This window comes from Cynara cardunculus (assembly GCF_001531365.2).
Source record: "Cynara cardunculus var. scolymus isolate 2C chromosome LG 3, CcrdV1, whole genome shotgun sequence".
Classification (NCBI taxonomy): Eukaryota; Viridiplantae; Streptophyta; class Magnoliopsida; order Asterales; family Asteraceae; genus Cynara; species Cynara cardunculus.
In genome coordinates, this window is record NC_037530.1 from 14897942 (window position 1) to 14916492 (window position 18551).

Sequence of the window (18551 nt, forward strand, 5' to 3'; positions counted from 1 at the left end):
GAGGAAATTTCTTTTGTCACCGAAGAGTTAAGTGAGTGTTTTGACCAGTGACGATATTTTTTTTGGACCGGATAAGTGTTAACCGGTAAGGATGAATTTTTTTAGGTGTTAGGATTTTTTTTTGTTATTTTTTTGTGTTAGGATATTTTTATGTTTTAAAAAAAAAAATTTGGGTCCACATATTTTTTTTGCTATTTTTAGATTTTTCTTTTTCTTTTAAGTCTTAGTAAAAAAAATTTACTCTTATTTTTTTAAACTTTATTTTTTATTAGATTTTTTTTCTTCTTAATAGATAAAATTTTGTAATATATTTTTTTTTTGTTTTGTGTGTAATACTTTTTTTGTTGTGTAATATTTTTTGTTTTTGTTTTTGTGAGTGCTTAATTTTTTTTTTAATTTTGTCTAATTTTTTTAGCAGAAAAAGCCAGAGCGAATTTTCTGAACTTTGAGAGCATTTATAAAACGTTTTCGCAATAACGGTGGTCGTCTTGGTCTGTTTGTCAAGTATTGTATTTTTGGAATTTGTTTTATTGGGGTCTAATCTGTTTACCTTTGTACAAGTAATTAATAATGTCGACTGCGGAAAACCATTCGTCATCCCACGGATTTGATGATGACAACCCTATCCCTTCCATCAGATATGAACCAACCACCTTTTCCCAGTCAGCCACTAATATTGATCAGATGAAACAATCTTCCCTAAGTCATTATATCTTAACCTCAAGCCGAATAACCACCATTTTAATTTTGACATGCCTTCAGAATATCCAATAATCCCAGTCATTCTAAAAGGACATCTGATAGCTTATGCATTATCTGCAACAGTGGATGTTCCTTTGGTAAACCTTCAACAGTTCTGGCACACACTTGCTTATATCAAATAAGGAAACCAATTTTATTTACAAGGGCATGTGGATAACTACATGAGTTGCTTGACTCTGAAATGGTTGTGGAAAATTTTGAACCTGCCAAATCCAAGTTCTACCACCGGATCATCCGAATTTGAAGACTTCATATCTGATGAAGAACTTTGTCGGGATATCAAGCGTCTTGGATACTCGGGAGAATTAAACAATCCTTCTCACTTCCCTTCCATCGGTGTGGCACCTGCTGTTTTCAATCCTAAATTGGTGCTTAACATCCAAGACTACTGGAATCAATACATGTACCAGCACATTCCTCAAATTCTTCCACGACATCATCTTCAATCGTCAATATGACTTTACAATGGTGATTTGGAATGAACTAGCAGAACTAGTTCATGCGAAGAAATGGGCCTCAAAAGCCAGAAAGTTTGTTCCATTATAGAGATTCCTTCAACTGATCATAAGAGCGATGATGCAATCAAACAAGAAAATACCTGCAAGACTGAACAGTCCGTCTGGTCCAAATTATGAAATGCAATTCCTTTAGCCGTACATCGAAGTTGAAGATGTAGACTCTATAATGAACATACCGAATTATTTAATAGCCTATGCTGATCAAGGTTCTCAGTGCGTATTAGAATATAGGCGAGTGATAGATTCTATAGTTCGGTCAGAACCGACCGAACTTACCCTGGGATCACCCCATGCCTCGGCTAAGCGTGGTGAGGGTCTAGAATTGGACTAGAGAGTTCAGATAAAAGGGGTACCTAAACAAGGCAATATGTTAAGGGAAAATGAAACTGAGAGGGGATTGGAGCGGGGAGACTCTGATCAGCCACATACTTCAAGTGACAGTACATCCTCATCTACATCAACCTCAGAAGCTACTGAATCTGATATGGCTATTCATCCTGGAAATAATGAAGATGATGATGATAATGACGATAATCAAAATCTGGACGAAGTTGAATTTTCGAGTCTTCAAGGATATTTCATCAATGGATTTTGAGTTCGATGAAGATTTCTCTAACTTTGCCGTAGTAGATCGGTTATTGGATGATATAACGATGGACAAGGGAATTTTAGTTGAAAATGATGAGAGATTTAGTGAAAAGGATAAAGAAGAAAATGGTGAGGGTGTGTGTGGAACATTAAGAGAAACATCAGTTCAAGTCCAAACTTATACACGTAGTCAGGTACCCACATCTACTGTTGACATTCATCAGTTAAATGTTGGCATTGAAGAAGACGTAGGTAGCCTAGCTATGCAATTGCACACCTCTCCTAACCACTCTATTGCATCTCAACAAGTAATAGTTTCAAATAATCATGGGGATGAAGCACAACTGCTATTTGTTCCTCACTTGGAGGAGCTAGATATTGAAAATAGTAGACATCTGTCCCAATCTACAACTTCAATTATGTACACTGAGAGTCTAGAGCCGATAAACACGTTAGGTACCTTGGAGTCAAGAGCATTTGTTGCTCCATCTGTTGTTCTTGGTGAACATGCCGAAACGACCAGAATATAGTCTTTTGACATTCTACGAGAACCGGTCGATACCAGTGCCACCACTTTGCCTACACTGAACGTAGGCACAACAGTTTACTCAACTTTTGTTGCAACTGGAAATCTGAGTGATCCAGGTGTTATCTTACCAGACTTCGTGTCAAGGAATATTTGAACGACGCCCTAAAGGCTGTTCAAGATTCTTTACTAGAGGAGATTAATGGTTTGAAATGCCTTCTAAAGGGAAAGCAACCAACCAGAGAAGAAACTCATGCTCGGTCGCCACGGCCTGCACCTTAACCTCCTACAGAGTCAAATTTATCAGTGGATGACCTCAAGTCCTTGTTGTATGCTAAAATCCTCACTCAACAAAATTTGGACTCGGTGGATGCAAATTTGGTTGGTATGCTAAGACAATCGATAGAGGATTCCCAAGCCATTCGAGCCACAGAGTTCATCAATTTTTAGAGTATTGTAGTTCCAAGCCTCTCAAAGCTTGCTCTGCAATTTCTTCTTCGACCCAATCCATAGCCAACCTGCAAAGCTCAATTGACATACTGTCTTAAAGAATGTTGATTCTGGAATACTTGTCGAGCTCTGGCCACCTCTCTAAAAAGAAGACATGATGATCAGGATGATCCTAATCACCATGAGGGGGAGAACAAGAAACAGAGAATGGTTGAGACCTCGAAGGGTAAAGAAGTATTGTTGTTTGAAGGAGAGAACTCTAAGGATCTTAACGATCAAAGTTCTATTCAAGATGGTAATAGTGAACGGACTATAGACCTGGAGATGATTATAGCTATAGACCAAGAGATCGAGCCAAAGGTTAGAAAGATGTGGTCTCCGTTGTAGAAATAAGGATGTTGCTACTTCTGTTATCAAATGTGGGATTTAATGTAGTATTCTCAAAGGAGATCGGAGGGGTTCAGGATTATGGTGCTGAAGTTAAAGATGATGATGACGCAGATGATTTGTTCTTGGATTTTGAAGCTGATATAGATGAAGATGATCCTATCTTTCCATTTCAATCTAATCCTAAAGAAGTACCTGAACTAGTTCCTATCAAATTACCAAGTGTTTTTTATACGTCTTTTGTTTCTCAAGCGGCAACTGCTAGATCGTTAAGGAAGTATATACCTTTTGCCGTAAGGGTAAATACACCAAGGTTAGAACGGGGAAGAGTCAGAGAACCATACCTTGAAGACTTATATCCTGATATATTTGTTCGTCATCGAAAAGTCTTAAATTCAGACAAAATCTTGGGTATTCACAAGGAAACGCGTGATTATCGCAAAGAATACAAATATTACCTCAAAGCAAAACGACAACCCATCAACTTTGTATGAAAGAAACATTGAATCGTATCAATCAAGAGTATTGAAACCAGGAAACTTGTTAGTGTCTGGTATCCAGTGTTTTAACGTGACAAGACAAGACAGTCAATTTTGGAGCTTTAGTGAAGCTAATTTTCCAAATCTATTCTTAGAAGACTTGGAACACATGTATCATGAGATCCGTAACCAGACTGTCAGATTGGAAGGAGTTGTCAGAGGGATTGAAGCTATCAACGATACCTTAGATGTCATATTAAGCTCTCTTTAGTGAGTGATGTTCAAATGGGGCACGAAAGTAATCAAAAGAATGTTAACCTGAAGAAGCCAGATCAAGAGTTAGAAGACATCGATGGCTACCCTCTGTACATGATTCTTGAAGATCCGGAGTTCGAGGTGATCTATGAATATTCCAAGAAAGATAAGAGGTTTTTAAGGTTCAGCGAGCTAAACAAGTATTGCGATGGAACAATTAAGAATGTGAGGAAAGAACTAGAAGGCAGAAAGGCTTTAGATGACAAAGCTTCAAGTCATAACAAATTAAGTCTGAGAGAAAGGTTCTTTCTGATTAGTGCTCTAGAGCTACTCGATGAGAAGATACAGTATCAGAATGCTATAAGAAGGTGTGAGACGAACTTGGGCTTCAGAAGATCAAAATTTTACAATATCTGGTGCTTGAATCCAAGGGAGAGAATGTTGGGTTTAAGTATTGTGCTTTAAAGTTGTATTCAAGCAAGTTTCTCCTTTATAACTTTTCTCTTTGTAATCTATTTGTATAAATAGTTTTCCTTCTTCTAATTAGTAGCTAATCTCATTTTGTAATCTACTTTGAAGATTAATGCAAAAACATTTGGCAAATTCTCTCTCTTGATGTTCATCAATTTCTTCTACTTTTGGTAATTGAGTTCTGAATCTGAGTAAGACTTCTGGGAATTTCATATTACAAAGATTACAATCCGTATCTCTTGACTTCTAAGCACATACCATCCTAACCACTAAAACAAACAAAGCACCCTATATAAACAACAAGATAAGCACAACAACATAAAACTTGGATACAACAGATTTACGTACAAAACTTGAACCTAACAAATTTATATCTCGACTATGGCTATAAGACTGAAGAATACATCAACATACAACAATAGTTTGACTCCTCAAGAATTGACACCTAAAAGATTTTTGACACAGTAAAGTGGTGGTCAACAAGGATGCTAACAACCATCAGCCTTCAGGACTACCGCATCAGGTCAAAGTAAGAAACATAATCTCTTGTGACTTGGACATATGTGGACTAACCTATTTATAGCCAAACATTGAGCTAGAGAGAACAACTCCAAGATATTAATACCTAAGGATTCCAAACTTGGTTATTTGTATCGATACATGTTTCATAGGATTATGATTGAAATTCGATATTGTTGAATATATTTGAGGGATTAAGTTCTTACTACTGTGAGCCTAATCAATGTTGTGAGATGTAGACATACACATTCCCCATCAATTTTTATGCAAGGTACTTACATCTTCATATTCCAAAGTAGACTATGTATGAAAGAGTAGAGTAATTTAAATATACATGCCCTTACCTCACAACATTAATTAGGCTCACCAACAGTAGTAACTCAGTTTTCGTGGTATCTAAAGTTATATCGAGCTTTTATCAAGCATATATCAAACATATATATATTGAGTATCGTATTTCATTATTTACTGATTAAAATGTTGCATTAAACTGAGATTGAACAACAATAAGTGGGTCGATGTCAAAGAGTACTTTCAATGTTTATGTGGTGAAGAAGGATATAGTCAAGCTTCAAGACAAGTAAGCTACTCTCTAATTGTGAATATTACAGTCAATTGAACTCAGTAAAGCTCGACGGTGGCTCCATGGATATCTATTGGTGCTCAATGGAGCACGATATATGCACAATATATTAGTCATATTTTAAGCTCTATCGAGTTTATATTGATCGCAATCAAAAAACACAAATGGACAATAAAAACTCCAGATTTCTTCAATCTTGAAACCTGCAACATCATAATTTTTATCTAGAGAAAGTCTCAACTTCACTTCAAGTCTCTATAACCTCGAATCTAACTTTTTTAATGTTGGAATGGTTAAACAATTTCAAAACTTGTACTCTTTTTAGCAAGAGAGAAAAAAATATTTAAAAGAAATTCTTCATTTAATACTATGATATGGCCATCTTTTTAACATGAACATGGTTAATGGCTTATGACATTGTGTAAGGGAAGTCCAATATGATATCATACTTGAGCTAATCGACCTCAAAGTCTTCAAACAAAGTGTCAGTTAGTTGCAATTGCATTACATCTTTTTGCATGAGGATCACCGTATATATGAATTATATTTTAACAATGAATATCAACTAATGACAATCCACTTCTCAAATATTTTTTGATCCTAGAAGCAACAAAATAAGGTCAACGAACAGGTCCAAAAAAGCAAAACATCATTGTTAATCGAGTTCCATCGAAGAATAATGGAGATCATCGATCAATTGTCAAACTGCCATAAAATCATTGTGCTCGATAAAAAATCCAAACGGGATCGAGCATCATCATGCATCATGTAAGATCATCTTCGATCTCAGTTTATGATATACTTATGATTAATGTACTTACCCATAATGCTAATTATCTTGGAGGTGTCTAGAAAAAAAGGCCCCATGTACTTGTTGTCATATAGAAGTCAAAGATCGGAGATTTCAGAAAAGTTGTTAAGATAGATTAGATAAGATAAAACAGTAATATTGCAAAAGAGTGAAGTGATGGGCTCTAAATTCAATCATAAATGTAGTTTTGTAAAAAATATATGGAGAATAAAGAAAATGATAAAAAGACCATATTATTCTCAACTTAATGGACCCTTTTCTAAGATCATTGTATTGATGGATGAAAAACGAAATGTAATAGAAACCATAGTATCAAAAGAAAGCAACTTTTAAAAACTATGGACAAAAAATATCATAAATTGACAGAAAATCATAGTTTACTCTATAATAATAATAGAATAATAAACAACGAATACAATGGTGAAAAATCCATCTCAGGTTAATTGTTTATCTAAAAGTAGTTGCAAATCATTAATGAAAAGTTGATTGTTTTACATACATAGAAAAGCTTCATTAAAATTAGGAGAAAGAGCCCAAGAAAAATTTTAAAGGGTAAAAGGTGGGAATAATTTTCTCCTCAATCAACCATGACCTCCACCCCATCCCAATTTGATTCCACGTATATAATTATTCTATTCAATGCACCACAAACACACATAAAAAGCTACTTCTTCTTCCCTCTCATAACTAAAAATCCATTATTTTCAATAGGATTGTTTCAGAACATGGTCCCTGAAGTTTCATGCATCACAAGCTTAAATTTAAGCTTAACCGGAGATCATAGTTATCCAATAAACCATCTTTTAGATCTCCATGATCATGATCTTGATCAACAACACCACCACCAACAACTGGAAGAGAAATCATCGATCATGTATGATCACTTGCTCCCATCTTTAACATTAGGGTTAGGTAGAGATCAAGATCCATCCAAGTTAATCCACCAAGCTACTTCCAATTCGATTGTTAGCACAGTTTCTTCGTTCTCAAACTCCACGAGTGCCAAGAGGGTGGAGAGAGATGGTGGCGGAGAAGAAGTGGAGAAGACGTTGTCGTCAAAGACAATCAATGATATTGATCAAGATGAATTTGAAGGTGGTTCAAGAAAGAAACTCAGATTAACCAAAGAACAATCTTTTGTTTTGGAAGAAACATTCAAACAACATAGCACCCTCAATCCTGTAAGTTATTATCAGTCACAATTGATCGAGTCTTTTGTAACCAACGATCACGTCTTAGAAATACGTATCTAACACGATCTATTTATAAGTTTCTTTTATGTTTTAAGTCGGATTGTTAGCAGCATAATTTCCGTCAACGACAACTTTTCTTGTGCTTTTTCATGCTAACGGTTATTTTTCTTTCCAATTTTTGAACATAAGGGAACCATACTTTTAAGTTAAATAAGACTGTTTTGGGCATTTTGCAACCCAAACCATGTTTAGTGATGGCTTTAGTGAAACACTTGTCATTACATAATTTGTATAAAGACGTATATGTATAGGCCAGAAGTAGTAGTCTTCTTTCCTTTATTGGTTCTTATATAGATAGCTCTCTTGTATCTTTGTCCTTGTACATAGAAGCGAAAGCAATCCCTTGCAGAAAGTCTTAATCTACGGCCAAGACAAGTGGAGGTATGGTTCCAGAATAGACGAGCAAGGTACAGAATCAAGTCTTCAACTTTTAATAATTAGACCTAAATTAAATAAATGATATTTCACTGCTATAAAATTAGGTTTATAGAACACTATTAATTTCTAAGCGTTCTAATAGACCGTTTTGTAGAAACAAAATATAAAATGTCCTATCAAAAGTCGTTGTAATAAGTTGATAGGACATTTTTGGATGTCTTAAAAATGTTTTTTAGGACACATTTAATATAAATGTCGCATTAACAAATTTTATGACACTTTTGATAAAAAGTCCTATAAACTCCTTTTTTTTATAGAAAACTTGTTTTTATAAGACACTTTTTTCAAATAGTTTCCTATAAAACTGCTAATAAAACGTTTTGTATTAAAAATATCGTAAAACACTTGTTAAAACGTTGAAAAGTGTCCGATACTCTTAATACAACGTCTTTAGAAAGACATTTCATTTTTTTTATCATAAAAATTAAGTTTTATAATACGGTCTATTAAGATGCTTTTTTTTTTAACTTTTTTAAGCCCGATTTTATTATAGTGTTTTCTTTTTTTAATTGATTATTTGTAATCAATTAATTGACTTTACTACAGGACAAAGCTGAAGCAAAATGAAGTAGACTGTGCATTACTGAAGAAGTGTTGTGAAGCACTAGCGAGTGATAACAAAAGGCTAAAAACGGAAATTCAAGAACTGAAAGCAGGAAAAACCACCACCATCTCACCGCAGTTTTACATGCAGTTTCCGGCAGCCACCCAGACCATGTGCCCTTCATGTGAGAGAATCGTATCCGGCAGCGACACAACAATGCCTTTCAAAACTCCCTTCTCTCGTGCCCCAAAGTCACTCGCACACCGTTTTACTCAGCTTTGCTAACTATTATATAAACAAGGTCAATTTTGTAAATTACTAATTTAGTTAATCTATCTTTTATTTATGTCAAATTAAGTTTCTCTAAGCATTTATAGAAATATATGTTATATATATATATATATATATATATATCTCTCTCTCTCTATATATATATAGGGTTGGGTTCACGTGAGACCAAGGGTTTTTCGTGAGACCCGTAAGACCAATTTATATTCATTGATCAACTTTATAAGCTATCGATCTACTGGTCTAAAGTTGCAAGATGACAATTTTGTAATTATTGAGAAGTCTTATGGCATTTATGAATGTTCAGATCTAACGATTGTAAATCTAATCCAAGGGTTGAGAATTGGTCTTACGGGTCTCACGAAAAACCATTGGTGTCACATGATCCCAAGTCTATATATATATATATAACTAGAAGGATATTCGTACAGTACAACGAAATACATCTTAATTATAATGTTTTGTTTTATATTTTGGTTTTATCAATGTTATAATGCAATTTTATATGGTTTTAACAAAAAGAAAAATGTTTTTATTTTTGATTGAAATATAAATTTAAAGATAAATCATAAAATTATTAAAAAAATAAACGATATTAGTATAAATTAACTATTTAAAAATTCGCTTTTGTGTAATTTCTTTAATTCGATTTTTTGTTATAATCTTATTAAAGTTTAAAAACGAACTAATTTATTTTTGATTTAATAAAATAAACTTTTTAAGATAATATATAATTAAGTATTTTGTTAGAACTCAATTATTATATTAATTATATTTTATATTTTTTATATTTAAAATGATGTTTATTATGTATTTGATTATGTTTATCTGCATTTAGTTACACGAATTCAAATATGGAGCTTTAATAAAATGTAGTCATGCACATTCTACTTTTAATCTTGAATTTTAAATAATATGTATCATTAGACAGTACTTTATGCATAAAAAATTATTTTTAATTTTTTTTGTCAAATGTTTTATCAGGGGCGGAACACAAACTTTTCAACCGTATGGGCCAAACCTAATATATTATATATTTTAAAGGTACCAAAAATACATTGTCCAAAGTTATAACGTAGTAAAACTCTAAAATTAAACGTTAAATATAAACATGTCAAACATCGCTAATCAAAGTGGAACCCGTCAATCTTTTGCGACCTTGAAGTCTTCCACAATTTCCTCCAAACTAATCTTTTCAGCTACTTCTCTTTCGATAAATAAAAGTAACGAGTCATTTAGAAACTCATCATCCATTTTATTTCGTATTCTTGTTTTCACAATATTCATTGCTAAAAATGATTTCTCGGTTGTCGTGCTAGAAACTAGAAGAGTAAGTAATAGACTTATTAATCGATAAATAAGATCAAAAGTTGTTTCTCTTCTAGTCCTTACCAACCATTGACCCAATTCTGCAATAGATGTCAATTGCTTATAATCTATATGTTAAACGACATTAATAACATAATGTTGAAGTTGCATTTTCAGAATTGTTTTCTCATGATCACCGAAATCTTCAGGATAAAACTTCTCTACTAGTTGTCGTACATCAAGACTTCTAAAAGTGTCATATGCATTTTTAGGATCTAGAGTTGAAGCAAGACGAAGCATCTCCATGGAACCATCACTGAAACGATGATCTAATTCCATTAATTGACAATTAATTGCTTCATAAAAGATATCCACTCGGTAATTATGCTCAAGTGTATGACCACTATGCTCATTACGAGCTCGATTGCCTCTGCTAAAGTAGGAAGAAGACAAGTCAGGAATATCTATGTTACGTACCTGACAAGAAAACAAGTCGAGAAGAAGACAAGTTAGGAAGATTTACTTGATAACGATGTTCGAGTGTGTGATCATTATGTTATATACCTGACAAAATGACTTAACAAGGCAAAGCAAAGCATCCCAGATTTCATCTTCCATTAGATGCAATAACAATTTGGTAGATGCAACTAACCTCAATGAGTTAAAAATGTCTTGATCTTTTCTTTGTAATGCTTGACAGAGTAAATCAGTGATCTCCATTATTTCTCTTTCAAGATGCAAGACAAATATGAACTCAAATGTCGTTATAGCCTCATACGTCGAATCTGAATCTCCTTTGATCGGCCCAGTTTCTTCCTTAAAAATTTTGAGCAAAACCTCACAAGTGGGACTGAACATCTTGATTAGGCTAGAAACTGATCTGAGATGAGAACTCCATCTAGTATCTCCTGCTCGTTGTAATGTACCTATTTGATTGAGACCTCTACCGGTCTCCAATTCATCAACAGAAATCAAGTATGCTATTTGCTTGACTTGTGCATCTCGTAGTTGGTCGGTGCGTTTAAAAGAAGCACTAACAACATTGACAACAAAAGACAACGTTACAAAAAAATTACGCAGTGCGATAACTCCTTGAGAGGCGGCCATTAATGCCAATTGCAGCCGATGAGCAAGACAGTGAACATAATATGCGTATTTACAATCTTCTAAAATCAAGGCTTGCAAACCTTTRAAYTGACCYYGCATRTTGCTTGCACCATCATACCCTTGTCCACGAATAGACTTGACATCAAGGTTGTAATGTGACAACAGAGAATAGATTTCGTCCTTGAGCGTTTGTGTTGTAGTGTCATGTACATGAACAATTCCAAAAAAATGCTCTATAATGAAGCCCTCTTTATTAACAAATCTCAAAACAAGAGACATTTGCTCTTTATGAGACTCATCCCGTGCTTCGTCAACAAGTAAACAAAACCTTCGACCACCAATCTCACCACAAATCATCTGTCTCACCTTATTTGATATAAGATTCAAAATTTGCTTTTGAATCAACGGTGATGTATATGATGCATATCTGGGAGCATGACAAAATATTTCTTTAAGCTCATGCTAAACTCACTAAGTGCCTCCAACATTTCAAGAAAATTCCCTCTGTTAATGGAATCTGAATGCAACTGCTTGAAAGGCACACCAACAGACGCAATAAATAGAAGTCGTCAATCTCAATATGTTTTTCTCACGCTCTTCAGCTGTGAACTTCTCAAATACATTTCGTATATCTTGCGCCTTATTAAATAAATGATCTCATCCTTTTTGTGCAACATTGTGGAAAGATGTACATTCGGTTCCCATATGCATCAAGAAGCCACATTTTTTCCCATCCACTTTTTTCCAATTTCAAAACCCATCTATGGTAAATGCTTGTTGACCATAGTATCCGAGCCCAGATAGCTTGTTAAATAAAAAACAAGGTAAACAAAATTGTTGGTCCCTTGAGGGTCTACAAGAATAGTAAAACAGTTTGTAGAAGGGGGGGATGGATACAAACACAATATTTTCAAATTTGAAATATATATTGATAAAGAAGATCAATACAGATTTTACAAGATCGTTTGTGGAAAGATAAGGTGATAAAAACCTATCTAAACAATCTTTAGTTACACACTAAGTCTTAGCAAATACAAGAAAAGAAATACTGTAGAGAAGATCCTTTACTTAAGCTATAAAATGTTTGAAGTAAGAATTAGGATTAGAAAGTGAGTTGTGCGCACTCTGCATGGAGAAGAAACACTTCTATTTATACCCAGTGCATTAAATGTTCATTTAATGCAATATGGTAGGGTTAGAGTGCGTGTCAAGCCTAAAGACGAAGGTTTGTCCTTTACTACAGTGAATAGTACAAAAAGCACTATTCATGAGCAGACATCCTTACCTAAAGTTGGTGGACAATAGAGTCGACTAGTCGGCTCTGTATCGTACCAACTTTCATAAGGGTATGGGTTTGTCCTTTGTGTACATAAGGACAAGATAACAACAATCGTGCTAAGTAAGATTTCTTTGATCGCTGAATGCTGGAATGACCTGAAGGTCTCTTCATCATTCGCTGAAGCTTGAGCAGTCTTCACACATATGTAGACAGGTTTGTAATCACTAAGTACCGCTTCAGATCACGTACTCGCTAGTCTCAAATCTTCAGTTTCAGTCTTCGACGTGTGCTAAAGGTTCGTTGGTGTGAGTGTTGTCTTCTTGAAGTATTGCTGTCTCTGATGAATTTACAATACAAGTTCTTCAGCAATCACTGGACATACTCAGTGAAGCACTGGAACTGAAAAGACAGAAACATAAATACAACGCATAAGTGAAAAGAGATTATCATCAAATCACTGAGAGAGAGGATCAACAATCTCCTTCTATTTGATGATAACAAGATAACATAAAGAAAGTTATCTTTTCAAATAATAGTAAGGAAAAGTTACACATAACGTACATGCCCTTTTTTTACTATTTTGGGATCTTTTTCAGTTAATCAGTCTCAGCTTGAGAATTTTCCTTAAGTTATATCTAAGAAAATTACAAGCACGGAAACTGAAACTGAAAGCTTATTCAATGACTTATAGATTTTCAGTGAATGTAAAAAGTAACTCTATAACTCATAGACTTGTGTCCCTATTACTTTTTTCAGGGATCTTTTTCAATGAAGTACATGGAATACTCATTTTATTAATCATTGGAAATATTACAAATAATACAGTACATGTCTAGTACTTATAGATTATAAGTACTATCACTGAAAGTAGACATAGTACAAGAAGTTACAAGGAAAAGTGGATTGTTGTTACAAAGAGAAACTATTGTAGAACTCTTAGATCTATGTAACCAGGTACATTTTCACCAAGTTTTCTTCGACTACGACTTTTCCAGGCATGCTATCATCTATCCAGAGCAAGAGGTATACCAGATGATCAATTAGACATTGATGTAGCTCTGACATTCTCTGAAATCTGACTTCACCTTCATAGTCAAGGAATATAACTCCTAACTCAGGTTTAAAATGCACAGAGTTGGGTGTATAGGGACCCTTATCTGGCAAGTCAAGATTCAACATAGAAATGTCTGTACTCTGATGAHCCTTCAGGAYTTCATCTAAGGAGAACCTTGTTTCATGTTCGTTCCTTAGGAATGGTCCATCATTAGGATCAGAGAGCTTGAGTTTCTTCTTCCCACCTTTCTTCAGAGATTGCCTGTCAGGGACCTTGACATACCTGGACATCCTTTTGATGAGCTTGCTGACTTGGATTGTTGAATGGCTTGTCTGATCTCCATCCATTCGCTGTATCCATAATGGCCAAGGTAGGAAGGATACTCGGTAACGACATCAAGATTGTCCCTGGTGATGAGCATTGAGACCAACGTTCCACCGTCTTTAGAACGTCCGCTGATGCTGACACTGATAATCGGGCGGGGACTGATTCTCTTTTTCAGCTTTGCTTCGCTCCATTGCTTGTCCTTTTCCACCAGCTTCAGGTTCTTCTGATGCTCAGCTTCTGCAATAGAAAGAAGTTTAGCCTGGGCTTGGACAGCATTCACCATTTTCTTGGACTCTTTCTTGGGGAGGACCTGTTTAGCTAGTGACTTGGCCAGCTTCAAGCTGTGTTCAGTCTGCTTCTTTTGAAGCTCTAGCTCTTCTTCAGCCCTTAATGCCTCGAGTGTTTCAGCTTCAGATAAGAAGTCAAACTCACCACCACTAGAGGTATGAAGAGGGATTTTTACTCTAGTCTGGTCAAGTGACTCCTTCAGTTGAGACATCTGCTGGTCGGTTGGAGCATAAGAGACGGGTTGATCAGGTACCCGCTCCAGTCGACCGCATGTTGTTGATGGAATATGAAATTGATATTTTGAAGTAGTCACTAACTGAGAGGTAGAGTCTTCAAACAAAGGTTGTTGAGGGATATTGAACAACACCTTCAAGTTTCCTTCTTCAGCAATCGCCTTGCCTTTCGACTTGGGGTCCTGGTTCCCTGATGGAGTAGATTCACCTTGCCTTTGCTCCCCCTGGGATGCGAAATCCCTAAGGGCAACTCCCTTGGTGACGGTTGATGGCTTCTGGTACTTGATGGTAAGTCATCTTCATCATCATCGTTGTCGTCGCCATCTAGATAATTTTCGGGGTCTGAAATGGTAGGTTCATCATCTTCATCATCATCATCTTCATCTTCATCATCATCACCATCACCAGCAGCAGTGATGGTAGGGGCATCATCCTTAGGTATGGCATCGACATCCTCAGCTGGAGCAGCTTTGGTGCTCGAGATTACAGGAGCAGCAACCGCTTCCGCTCTGAGAGTCTCAGCTTCAACTTCAACTGAAGCTGATACTGGACCAACAGCCTGAGAAGGAGTAGGAACAACATCGGATGATTCACCAGCGTTGGACCTCATCTCACCCTCTCTGGCTAAGATTTGAAAGAATTGTCCAGATAGTTCGTCCAAGCGTTGACGATGGAGAACCATTATATCCTTTAGCGTTTGCAAAGCGCTGGCTAGAGTTGTCGTTGCCTCACGCGCATCATCGAGCTAGGCACGATCACTGGTAGAGAAAGAAGGTGGGATCACTGGAGGTGGTTGACAGACAACATCCATGATATGTTGAAGAAGGCCAGTCTGCTGATCAGCTATAGCCTGAGCATCATCAGCCCTGCTGTGAAGAACAACAATGGCATCGTTGTTGACTTGAATAGCTTCTTGGAGAGTCTGGAGATGACTCTGAACTTCTTGAACGTCCGCTGGATGGTAAGGAAGTTCGCATCAAGATCACCCTGGCGGGTCATCTCTTGGTGGACTTCGTTGATCCTGCAGAGGACGGTATCAACGGCTGGAAGGAGAAGTTTGATGTCTGACGCCATATCATAGTCATCATCGACATCTTCATCTCCTCCATCATATTTCTTTCTTTCTTCCTATTCCACTTCCTGAGCATCAGACTGATGCATCGAAGAAGGACCTGCAAAAGAAGAAGTGTGAGCTGAATGCTCAAGGTTAGAAGAAAAAAAAGGGTAGGAAGATGGAATACCTGAGGGGCCATCAGTGACATCTAAAGGATTGTCACTGGCGTGAGTAAAGATGTCCTCGAGAGGATGGACATCTGTATGCTGAGGAGCATCGAGAGGAGCAACCTCAGGTCCAGTAGTGCGCGTCTCAGTATCAGGAAGGACAGTCGTTGATACATCATCGACATGTGTAAAGACCAAATGAGGAGGAGAATAGAAAATGGTCGAGAAGAGACGTGGGTGATCAGCGGTGGTGGCACTGATATTCACACCTTCAGTGATTTGGGTCACTGAGGTGGTTGGGGTAGGTACCACTGATACGATAGTGATGGGAGAGATCACTGAAGAGCTGGGAGGGTAAGCAGAAGATGCCTTGGGGATAAGGCTAGTTTCAATAACTGAATCCTTTTGAGAGGCTCTAGCTAGAGACATGGCTGTCCCCTTTTTGGACTTCTTGGCTCTTTGAGGAGAACCAAGAGTTGGTTGAGAGGGTCGTTTTGAAGGGGTTTTGGTGGCTTGACTAGATGTGGGGGGTTTACCCTTGTCGTGGCCACTTGAAGAGAAGAGGTAGTGATGGACACAATAGAAGTTAGTGCCACATCACTGTCCCTCAGCTTATGATCCAGAATCCTGGATCCAAGCTTGAAAACCTGAAGGTTTCCTTCTTGGGGGTAAAGATCTTGGTAAACACCAATGAGAGAAACTTGGTGTAAGGCACCACCTTTTCTTGCTGGCGCTTATTCAACTTGAGCACCAGGTCATCAAAAATGACCGCAACATAATTTATATTGCGACACTCAATCGCAGATACGCCTATGGTTAAGGCGATCCTAGAGGCCTGGTCCTGACCTCCAGTTTTTCCACCCATGCACTGGATGAACTGAGAAAACAGGTATTGCCAGATAGCTGACATCCTGTTCTTCTCAATCTTCGTTAAGGACTTCAGAGGGGCGTTGGAGTCCTTCTTCATTGGCCACTGGTAGCCAATGGCATCGAGAAGCTCGATGATCTCAGTGGTAGAGGGTTCGCTGTCGAAGGGGCCCTTGGGAAAACAGAGAGCCGACCGGAGTGTGGGAACACCAAAATTCACTTCCATGCGATTGAAAGTGAATTTGATCTGCTCAGCCTTGCGTCGAGGCTTGACTTCGATTTCGACAACTTCAGTAATAAGCCAGAACTACTGAAGAAGTTCTTTCACCATGATGGGCTCATGGTTGAGTGCGTGGCCCAAGGACGACTGTTTGAGAAAGTCAGCCGCATCTTGGTAATGTGCCTTGGAGGAAGGTATCTCCAACAAGGCAATGTGGTTGTTAGCCTTCATGGAGATCTCGTCAATGGAGAAGTTGACGTTCTTGGCAGGCATCTGTTTGTATCAATAAGAAGTAAAGCAAACAAGTTTGTTAGAAATAAACCAAGAATTTGTGGTTATGAGTATAGAAAAAGTTTTTGAACAAGTAAAAACTTCTTTTGAAAAATCCCCAAAGAAGATTTAGGGTTTTTCAAGTAGAATGTGTATAAAGAAATAAGATTATAACCAAGAAGGAAATGATTAAATAATCTTTATAGTTTAATGTATTAAGAGAACAAAGTTCTTAAACAGATTAAACATTTCTTACAACAAAAGAAAGAAGAAGAAGATATTGACCTTAGATGATTAAATAGAAAGGTCAAAGAGTTTTTGGAGAGTTCTTGCTTTGAGAGAATTCTTGCAGAGTTTCATCTAAGAATTTTTGTAAGCGTAAAGAGAAAAGTGGAGAAGAAGTATCATATTTATAGGTAGGAGGAGAGAGAAAAAATATGAGAGAGAGAAAAGACAACGGTTCGGGAAAGTGGTCATGATGAAAAAGATACCACGTTATCATCCATGATTGGATGGCATTAAATGAGGTAGCGTAATGACAGAACCTTTTGTGCATCTCAAAGCGTCGCGCATAGTAAATAGAGAATGTCGTCATAAATACGGTTCATTAACTATTTTCTTTTAAAAACAAATAGTTTTTAAGAAAACGAAGAGTCATACAGTGTCTAAGAAAACACTGATAAGACCATTTAATATATTGTATCACTGAAAAGAAGGATTCAGTGAGGGTTTTAAGACATCAGATTCAGTAAAAAAATCACTGAAATTGGCATTTAAAAAATCATTTTAATCACTGATAAGAAAAGATTCAGTGATCGTTTTGAATTTTAAGAAAAGTATAAAGATATACTTAGAGATGTGGTTAGTGTCAAGAATCACTGAGACCACCTTTTAAAACATTTATCACTGAAGATGAGAAAGTTTCAGTGAAGTTTTTAAGTTGAGAAAAGAGAAGAGTAATCATACCTGAGAGAGAATAGATATATTTACTCAAAAGTTAAGTGTTACAGATAGAGCACTGAATCATTTCACTTACTAAGAGATGTTTAATAGCTAAAGATTAATCTTCAATGTTCAACATGCCCAATTCGCTGATCAAGATATTAAATCTTGTCTCATCAAGAGGCTTGGTGAAAAGGTCAGCGAGTTGAAACTCAGTTGGAACGAAGTGAAGTTCAATATCACCATTCATAACATGATCTATGATAAAATGATATCGAATATCGATATGTTTGGTCTTGGAGTGAAGTACAGGGTTGTTTGCAATTGCAATAGCACTAGTAGTATCACAATAAACTGAAGATCGTAGTCCAGCAGCTGATTTTCATCCAAAGAATTTGGGCACAACAGCTACCAGTGGCTACATATTCAACTTTAGCAGTTGATGTGGACACTGAATTTTGCTTTTTGCTTGTCCAGCTCACCAACTTTCCACCTAGAAGCTGACAGCCTCCAGTGGTGCTTTTCCTATCAATTTTGCAACCTACAAAATCACTGTCCGAATA

At 36.5% G+C, this 18551-nt stretch overlaps 2 protein-coding genes across 3 annotated transcripts; one reads left to right on the plus strand and one right to left on the minus strand.

Moving 5' to 3' along the window:
• The first annotated feature begins 7054 nt into the window (after window positions 1-7054).
• LOC112510072 (homeobox-leucine zipper protein HAT9-like) lies at window positions 7055-8937 on the plus strand. 2 transcript variants are annotated; one of them, XM_025115355.1, is made up of 3 exons: window positions 7055-7530; window positions 7930-8009; window positions 8587-8937. In XM_025115355.1, the coding sequence occupies exons 1-3, from the start codon at window positions 7075-7077 to the stop codon at window positions 8867-8869; spliced, it is 819 nt and encodes a 272-aa protein (XP_024971123.1). In that variant the 5' UTR covers window positions 7055-7074; the 3' UTR covers window positions 8870-8937. The 2 variants fall into 2 exon arrangements, with proteins under 2 accessions (XP_024971123.1, XP_024971124.1); XM_025115356.1 differs by having other exon boundaries at window positions 7933-8009.
• Window positions 8938-10315: 1378 nt separating this feature from the next.
• On the minus strand, window positions 10316-11644 carry LOC112508985 (zinc finger MYM-type protein 1-like). The gene is made up of 2 exons (XM_025113855.1): window positions 10745-11644; window positions 10316-10657 (listed from the first exon to the last, which is right to left on the minus strand). The coding sequence occupies exons 1-2, from the start codon at window positions 11642-11644 to the stop codon at window positions 10316-10318; spliced, it is 1242 nt and encodes a 413-aa protein (XP_024969623.1).
• Between the last annotated feature and the right edge of the window lie 6907 nt (window positions 11645-18551).